Genomic DNA, 8,998 nt, shown 5'->3' with positions numbered 1-8,998 from the left:
CGCCCGATGTTTTGTGTATCTTATACGCCGACCCCTTGCTAGTGTGAGTTTCGTTACCCCAATGTTGTCATCCCAACAGATACCCGATGACATCCCAACCCATTGTTCTTCTGAGAGACTCGTCGAGGATAGTCTATGCTTGAAATTAACATGTTGGATCGCTGAGAAATAATTGAAAATTCTGCCGAACGATTTCTCTTCTGTTACGTTCGGGTTCTCGGGGAAGTTACTGATCGGTGAATCACGAGGTCATTTATTCATGGAAATCGGCGGAATCTTTATCACCAGTAGTCCTACTCAACGTAAGACTAGGTGTACTTCCAACGACGATATAACCGCTAGAAAGAGCAAGTTCATCTCTATCGTGATACCTTTCTTTCATAGCAGTGATAGTTTATAATGTCATCGGAGATTCCCTTCGAACCAGTCAATCGTCCCTATGCTCCCATGTTCGACCTGCCTACCACTAGAGGTTCGATTTCGACTAGTAGCTCGGTCACGGCGTCGTCTTCTGATTTCGGAAGTACAATGGATGGTAGCAGCAATACGAGGCGACTGTGGCAGAGTTCAAGTTTGATGGGAACTTCTCAGAGAGTAATGCTGATTTCTAATATGATCTTCTTGACTCACAAATTATTCATTTTCCATTAAGTAGATGTTGTTAAAACTTGATAAAAAACAATCGTTAGATTGGTACTACACCTCAGTACATGAACACGTGACGTCAACGGTGAGTAGCCTATGAATCGTATAAAAGATCCGGTAGAGATGGTATGGATTGGTATTTTCCCGGTGTGATGCTCCCTTAACAGGTGAGTGACATCGAGAAGTTCCTAGCGGCGGTCTACAACTATTACCGTGGAGGAGGCTTTTATGGTATCTTAGGTTACACCATGTAAGATACGGATTAGGTTGGATATCGTGCCTTTAGTTGGATGTGGTTTTCAGAGGCAACCTCTTGGCCGTCCTTTTCACCATCACTTTTGCATTCACGTTGTGTTTTCTGATAGATTGGAGCTCGCTGTTATCATGTAGTATAAAAGGCAAGGGTCTGGGGGGTTGTTTCTCAATGTCACTAAAATATTTAGTGACTCTTTGGTGGAATGGTTAGGATATTAAGCTTGTAATCGATAGATCGTAGGTACAATTCTTGTGATCGCCGTTTTAAGTCGTCGATTTAACCTTTAACACATTATATATAAAACACTCGAGCACCGCGCAAGTCCCAGCATAGTCTTTGCTGTTTTATGGGAAATTCGCCGTATGCCGTAGAAGTTTGCTATCTGTTTATTGCAGAACCCACAACACCGTATCATCGTTTTTGTCATCCTCCTCAGGTACCAGCCCCGAGACGTGTGTCAACGCCCATCTCTTCAAGAGCAACCCCTTGGCGGGTTTGGGGCTCATCAAATTCGTGCTGCTACTGTAGTAGAAAAGCGGAAAACTGACTTTTCCCGGGTTGGGAGTTTTCGGATCACGATTTCGTCCTCCTAGTGAGCTCAAGAATCTTCCAAAAATTGAAATATTCTCATCATACCTACTTTAGCATAGCGCATGTCATCTCAGCCTGAAAAAATGAGTTTTTGGGTTTTTGAAGATTCGAGAACTTCTCGAAAACTGATAGACATTTTCGACTCATAAGTATTCCCTGTTTACTTCTACTGTAGTATAGCAGATTAGGGTTTTCTTTATTTTTTGGGAAGATTTTTTAGAGCAAAAATCTGAAATTTTTTTCCCGCAATCAGCAGAACTTCGAAAGTTCAGGTCGTTTCTGGGCACTTTGACATTCTGGGGACTAGCGGCAGCAGGAGCGTTCATGACTGTTAAGGAGGCGAGGGATGCAGCGTTCTACTATCAGGACTACTTAGGGGTAATATCTATAGTGTTTAACCCGTTACCCGTGAAACTATGATATTCGCGGTGATATGCAGTAGTCGTGAAATATATTTCTCACTAGTGTTTCTCATATCACGGTCGTGAAAGTAACTCAAGTTTTGGAGAAATATGTGATCGCTTTCATCAGCTGAGCTCAGAAATTTACTCACTTATTGTTTGGCATTTATGTATGACAAATATAAAAAAAATGTATGATGTAATTTTATGTAATTTTAATGTAATGATGTAATGACAAATGTATGACATTTATGTATGTGTTTTACAAAAGTTGGACGAACCAACGGGAATCTCCCCGAAATTCCTCAGAATTTTCATATTTTCACCGAATGGATGTGTGTATATTTTCCCATGATATGTGGACGATTGCCTACTTTATATGCTCTGCTGAGCTCAGCTGATGAGAGCGAACATGTATTCCTCAAAAATCGATCCTCATTTTAGCAGAGGTGTATGAGGGGTCATCGGCAATTCCAACTCGAAAATTGTTGTTGCCTGCTGTACACTTTTATCGGAATTCTTTACTCAGTGAGAAAATTCTGCTGAGCTCAGCTGAAGAGAGCAAACATATATATTCCTCCAATATTACGGTAGATTCCATTGGATTCGGAAACAGTATCGTTTTCGCCGTTGCAAGCCGTTTCGTGGGCTGAAGTAGCTAGAAGACTCGTGAGGTTGCAAAACGGCGCCACGCGAGGAGATGAAACCGTGATGGAAGGCAGACAAATGTGGTGCATGTTACAGGTCGGTAAAAGGGAATATGGAAATTTGGGAAAAAATTTAATTTAACCGGAAAATTTCCCAGAAATTTCCACAAATTTCTCAAAATTGGGGCTTCACTCTAGTGATATGGAAAACACTAGTGAGAAAAATATATTTCACGACTACTGCATATCACCGCTATATTTTTTCACTAGTGTTTTTTCATACCACTAGGGTGAAACTCCATCGTGTAGGAAACATAAATTTCTCTGATACTTTGAAATTTCCTCGGTTTTTTGAAAAGTGGAGGGTATGTGAAATTTTGACAAATTTGTAAATCTGATTTACTTTGGAAACAGTATGTAGCGTATCTTTAGGTTGAGTGATGAAGATACGGAATAGGTCCGAAAGTGGTATTTTTTGTCAGGCTAGGATTTCCATCGTAGAGATGACGAACCTTCTTATGAGAGATTCATCATATGCTCTGCTTCTGCAAGGAGAAGAATCACCGTTGTTGAGCATGGTAAGGATCTCGGCGGTGAAAAAAATTAAAATTCCGCGGAGTTATGGTACGCGAAATAGAAACGGCAGGAGTTGAGGGAGATGTGAACTAAGTTTTGAATATTTTTCGCGAATGGCTCGATTTCAATACTCTTTAGAATCTGGGAGAATATATACTCAGCTACATGTGTTGGTGACAATATGGAAATCGTGGAGAAATTTTTGGAAATTTTCGGAAATTTTTCCTGTCTACCCGAATTTCACAACTAGTGAGGAGACTTCTAAGATCAGCTGAAGAAAGCGAAAATATATTCCTCCAAAGCTGAGTGCACAGTATAGAATTTCTCAACGAGGTTCGCGAGTAGTTTTATATTCTTTCGGAAATTGATAGATTTCTATAAACTCAGATTCCTCCGTGGGTCTCCCTACCTTCTCACTTCGTGGCCTCGAACGCCGTCAATTGGGTTATTAAAACGTTGATAATGCCGTGTTTAATCGATGAGGTAAATATGTGACGATTTTACCCATTTTTGGTAGTATATGTTTGCTCTCCTCAGCTGCCGAGCTCAGCAGAGTTTCATCACTAATTATACAAGTTTACAAAAACCAACAAGAATTATGGAATATTAATAAAAAATTCTTTCCTCGCATTCTATTAGAAAAACCAATTATTTTTTACCAACACCACCACTGCTGTATATCAAATGTAGGAGTAGGAATATATGTTCGCTCTCCTCAGCTGCTGAGCTCAGCAGAGTTTCCTCACTGATTATAGAAGTATATATACAAATTCTGATGGAAATGTTCGATGAGAATTTTCCAAATTTTCCCCAAAAAAATTTTCGTAGTATCACCGACACGTTTTGACTTGCTTTTTTTGTGCAAATTTTCTGAGTGAATCATTGAAATCTTCGCAGTGCGGTATGGTGGTTTCGTAAGATATTTTTAGTTCCGAATAGGATGACTTCCCCCAGTTATTTGTTGGTAAAAAATTTTCAGTTAAAACAGTATAATTCGAAAATTCGATAATCGATCACGTGATCGATTATTCTGTTGTTGGTGAATTTTCATTGTGAATTTTATCTATATATGATCATTCATCATGCCTCGGAATATTTCTCATAATTTTGGTAAAATTTACGATAATTAATACCAATTCAATAGTATTTACAGTGATTTACAAAAAAATTTCCGAAAAAATGTCAATTTTTGCCATTTTTTTCAGCATTCGAAGCAGCTATTTCCCGAGATAACCACAGAGGAGTTCGCGAGAAGGTTGAGGAAGCGCCTCCGACTTTGGGGACTCGTAGCCTTCGTTACGCTGATACCAGTGTTGATGATGAGCTTCTTATTTACCTGGCTAAAGTGAGGAAAATTTTTTTTCCGGGAAAATTTTCGGATTTTTTTCGCTATAATGGTTGGAAATTTGTGAAATCGTTGAGCCCGGATTCTCACATCGCGTATTTTGATTATAAATTCTAGTTGATAGGATGCTTCATCGTTTATAAATAAAAGTGGGTAAAAAATTCCGTATTTTGGTCACCATTTATGATTGCATATTCGAGTTAATAAAATTCTTCATCGTGTTTGTAGATATAAGGGTTGTTAGAATAAGTGGGTGAAAAATTCCGTATTTTCGTCACCGTTTATGATGATATTTTGTAGATATACGGATGATTTTAGAAGCGCCCGAGCTAGTCCTTTGCAAAGGGAGTGGACGAATGTGGCGAAATTTCATACTCGGGAGGTGGGTCGGGAAAATGCGGAAAAATTGGAGTTTTTTTTTTGAAATTTCGGAAGTGGGTGAATTTTTCCGGAGGATTTTTTCACCTAGTGCGAACATCGTGGAGAGTAAAAAAATGTAGAAATTATTTCACAAACAAGTTTTTTACACCTATTTGCATCGGTATGTGCGTGTGATTTTTTCCTCAGTTGAGTTTGCGAATTTCCTCACTAATTATGGAGTTTCGATCGGCGTGTATAAAAAGCAATGAAAATTTCGGGAAATTTTTCCAGATAGTCGTGGATATTTTTGACACTGCTTTAAGATGAAATTCTTATTGGAGTTAAATCACCCGTTTTACGTGAAGTGGCGTAAAACTCCGTGAAAAACGCGATATTTGCGGTGATATGCAATAGTCGTGAAATATGTTTTTCACTAGTGTTTTTCATATCACCAGGGTGAAACTCCATTGTTTTCGTGCCGAAAATTATATCATTTGTGAAGAAAGTGTTGAGCTCAGGTGAGGAAATGGAACATATACTTTTCCAATAGTGCTGACATAGTGCTGATATATTCACGTCGTATAATTCTCACTGCACTTTGTTGTTGTTAGTTTCTAGAGTTACCACATCTTCATCGTTCGCGACTGAACTCAGCGTTGCTACCGAGGGGAGGAGGAAGCGTTACGGAAGCGTTTGTTAATATGAGTTGGGGAACAACACCGATACAAGGAGCTACTAAAAGGTACGCATGCGCTGCCTCTGCTCCGCTGTGATTTTTTTCGTTTTTTTCTCATTATTTTGGTGATTTTTTCACAAGATGATTAAATGTTTGCGGTACGCATGCGCTGCCTTCGCTCCGCTGTGATTTTTGATGAGTATTCTCGTTCATTTTTTGGTGATGTTTTTACGCACTGATTAGTGTTGTTTGTGGTACGCATGCGCTGCCTTCGCTCCGCTGCTATTTTTTGTTTTCCGCATTATCTTGGTGAATTTTTTCACATGCTAATTAGATTTGTTTGCGGCACGCATGCGTTGCCTTCGCTCCGCTATGCTTTTTAATTTAGGTTGATCAAATACGTTTGCGGTAGCATAGCTGCGACCTTGTTCGCGTTGGCGTTGTGGGATGATTCGCCGTTACTACATGTTGTATTTGCTGGGAAGAATCTTCTGTGGTAAGAATCGGGCCTATTTTGAATCTTTGTAGGGGAACCTATTAGGTATCTTGCGGTTTCGGGCACATTAGTATCTTTGGTGAGTCGATCGACTGATGATGGTGAACGTGGGCAAACTGCTGATGGTAAATTATGGTGATCGCAAAAATTTATTTTTCTTTGTTTTTTTTTTGGTCTTTTGTTTTTTTTCGTTTTTTTTTCGCTTTTTCCGTTTTCTTGGCTTTTTTCGTTCATTTTTGTTTTTTGCCATATCCAGTTTATGATGTTGAAAAATCGGAAAAATTGTTAAGTGAACGGAGTTTCACCCGCGATATGAAAAACACTAGCGAAAAACATATTTCACGACTACTGCATATCACCGCAAATATCGCGTTTTTCACTTCACGTAAAACGGGTGAAACGCCACTGTAGTGACAATTTTTCGCACGAGTCGATTTGAATTCTATCACCACCTAGGAAGTATTCTCATATAAAATCGGAGAAAATATTTTCATGTAGTCAACTACATGTGGTGGTGACAATATGAAAATTGTGAGGAAATTTTGGTGAATTTTTCATTGGTTTTTGTATATTCCTATCCGAATTCTGCAATTAGTGAGGAAATCGTGCTGAGCTGAGGAAAACGAACCTCTATCGCTCAAATTTAGATCAGCTACTTGCTCGTATTTGTCAGCCACTTCAGCGTCTGCCCCGTTGAGAGCGACGACGTCGTCGCCTCGAGAATCTTCTACTGGTGGGAAAAGGAGGGAAATCGGGTAAGTCGTAATCGTCTTACGTGGAGTGCAGACGCGATATTCGCGGTGAGATGCAGTAGTCGTGAAATATGTTTTTCATATCGCCCCACTGTGAGGAGATATGCACATGGTCAACTACATGTGTTGATGGGAATGTGAAAATTTCGACCCGTGAAGTGGCGTGATAGTCCTATACGATGCTGAGGAAATATTTTTTGAATTATACCAGAATTGTTGTTGGTTTCTGTACACTTCTATGAGTCGTGATCGAGCTCTGCTGAGGGAAGCGAACATATATTCCTTTAACACTACATTTCGTATGATGACGTTTCTATATGAGTTCGTGTGGTGTCGTATCGCATGTCTCCTGTGGTCTCGATGCGAATTGTGATGATTTTTTGGTGGAAATTTTTATTGGTTTTTGTACGCTTCTACTCGAATTTGTATATAAATAGTGAGGAAACTCTGCTGAGCTCAGCTGAGGAAAGCAAACGTATATTCCTACTCCAACACTGGCGACTATGGTGATGTTTTTGTATTTTTCCAAGTGGTGAAGTAGGGATTACTTCCTATTGTAAACGCCCTGTAGTTTCTATCCGATTCACGTGTTAATTTGTATAATGAAATTTCATCCGTGATGTGAAAAACACTAGTGAAAAACACTAGTGAAAAACACATTTCACGACCACGGCATACCGCGAATATCGCGTTTTTCACCGAGACTTACTCCACTTCGCGTAAAACGGGTGAAACTCCAATAAAACTGAGAATACTGTGCGGAGTTTTCTAACACTGGTTGTTTCATAATTCATCAGTTCAAGTGGTGAAGGAGTAGGGATGATGTCATCTGTATCAGCAACACCGTTGAATGCCTGGGTTGCTACTATGCGACTGTTGCAAACAGTGAGCTCTGTTTTGGTGATTTTTTATCAGAAATTGTCAGCGGTCGTTTCTCGGCAGATACATTATCTACCGCAAATGTCACAGATCGTGCAAGGGGAGGAGTTGAACGAGGTGAGATTTATCAGTGTTGCGGTAAAAAGCGCTCGCCATCTTGATCGATTTGTGAGATGAGTTGATGTCTTTTTGCTCGACAGCGATTTGATGATAATTGCAATTCTGAAAAATGGTGTTTCTCGGTGAAACAAGACGTATGCGCGAAATTATGGTATGACACATTTCTTTTATGTAGAGATATCGATCTCTATTTTACTCCTAGGGCGCGCCACAGTAGAAGTTGTATTTTTGGAGGAAAATATGTTTGCTGTGTTGGGGAGTTTCCTCACTAATTGTAGAAATTTGGGTGGAAAGCAAGTGTTAGGATTAGATAAGTCAACAAGAGTTATTAACAAGTAGTTTTTAACGTTTGATCAGTACAGTAATCAATAAGTATATGCTGAGCTAGCAAGGGAGACAAGTATCACAAGAATATAAAATTACAGGAGACACCTGTGTACAGCATTTCCTCACACCAAGGAAAATTTGCAAAAATTTCCTCGGAATTTTTATATGGACACCATTGTTCACTTTTACTTGTTTTTATTCAGTCCAACTCGGCGTGCCGATTTGATTTCTTGTATAATTTCGAGCGATGCAAGGCGAGTTTCCTGTCGGTGTTCTACGTGGATCGGATTCGAATAATACTTTTTGAATTGTGAGGAAATTTTTTCTTTTCTTGTTTTCACTGGTATTGCAGGTACAGTATTATATTGTGTCCATTCCTGCTTAGTATATGGTTGCCTGGATCAGTGGAGACTTTGGTGAGAAATCGATCATCAGGGCGAGCGCGAAATGTAAATGGTTAGGTTCGATTTGTGGTTGAGAACTCTTATGAGCATCCGAGTTTTGGTCATTGGTGTGTTTATGGATCACTTGATGAGAGTAAGTTGTCCGTGGAGTGGTATGAGTCTCGAATTATAAAATGTTTTGCACTGGAGTTTCACCACATATTTCACAGCCCACTTCGCGAAAACGCTTGTGAGCAGTGAATAACGCGTATAACACGTGATTTGTTTGACGTGATATGGGATGATTTCTTCAGTGTTATGCGCGAATTGTTTTCAATTCCCTTCTTATCACGAATATCGCATTTTACACATGGAGTATTACGCCACTAGGCCTTCGTGAAGAAGAGGCGGAGCTCACTGAGTCCCCGTCCAAGGACTCGATCAATGAATTTTACATAGGTCCCCGGTTCGATCCCCGGGTAGGACATTTCTCCGTCATTAAAGTTTTTTATGCATTTAGCTGTTTTCGAGTTTTCCGAGTTTT

The 8,998-nt window shown here is 39.7% G+C and overlaps 1 protein-coding gene across 1 annotated transcript in view; it reads left to right on the top strand.

Moving 5' to 3' along the window:
- Window positions 1-1,816: 1,816 nt before the first annotated feature.
- Pmar_PMAR008420 (pelota, putative) overlaps window positions 1,817-8,998 on the top strand; it is a gene marked incomplete at both ends in the record, with an annotated part of 9,364 nt that continues 2,182 nt past the window's right edge. Inside the window, 12 exons of the mRNA XM_002765774.1 lie at window positions 1,817-1,870; window positions 3,023-3,118; window positions 3,504-3,599; window positions 4,322-4,461; window positions 4,762-4,843; window positions 5,433-5,563; window positions 5,886-5,993; window positions 6,039-6,128; window positions 6,667-6,748; window positions 7,688-7,741; window positions 8,275-8,381; window positions 8,533-8,608. Of these exons, the coding sequence (XP_002765820.1) occupies window positions 1,817-1,870; window positions 3,023-3,118; window positions 3,504-3,599; window positions 4,322-4,461; window positions 4,762-4,843; window positions 5,433-5,563; window positions 5,886-5,993; window positions 6,039-6,128; window positions 6,667-6,748; window positions 7,688-7,741; window positions 8,275-8,381; window positions 8,533-8,608 (1,116 nt within the window). The remainder of the gene's footprint in view (window positions 1,871-3,022; window positions 3,119-3,503; window positions 3,600-4,321; window positions 4,462-4,761; window positions 4,844-5,432; window positions 5,564-5,885; window positions 5,994-6,038; window positions 6,129-6,666; window positions 6,749-7,687; window positions 7,742-8,274; window positions 8,382-8,532; window positions 8,609-8,998) is intronic.

Source organism: Perkinsus marinus (genome assembly GCF_000006405.1).
Source record: "Perkinsus marinus ATCC 50983 genomic scaffold scf_1104296974734, whole genome shotgun sequence".
NCBI lineage: Eukaryota > Perkinsozoa > Perkinsida > Perkinsidae > Perkinsus > Perkinsus marinus.
This window is presented reverse-complemented; position numbering and strand designations above follow the sequence as displayed.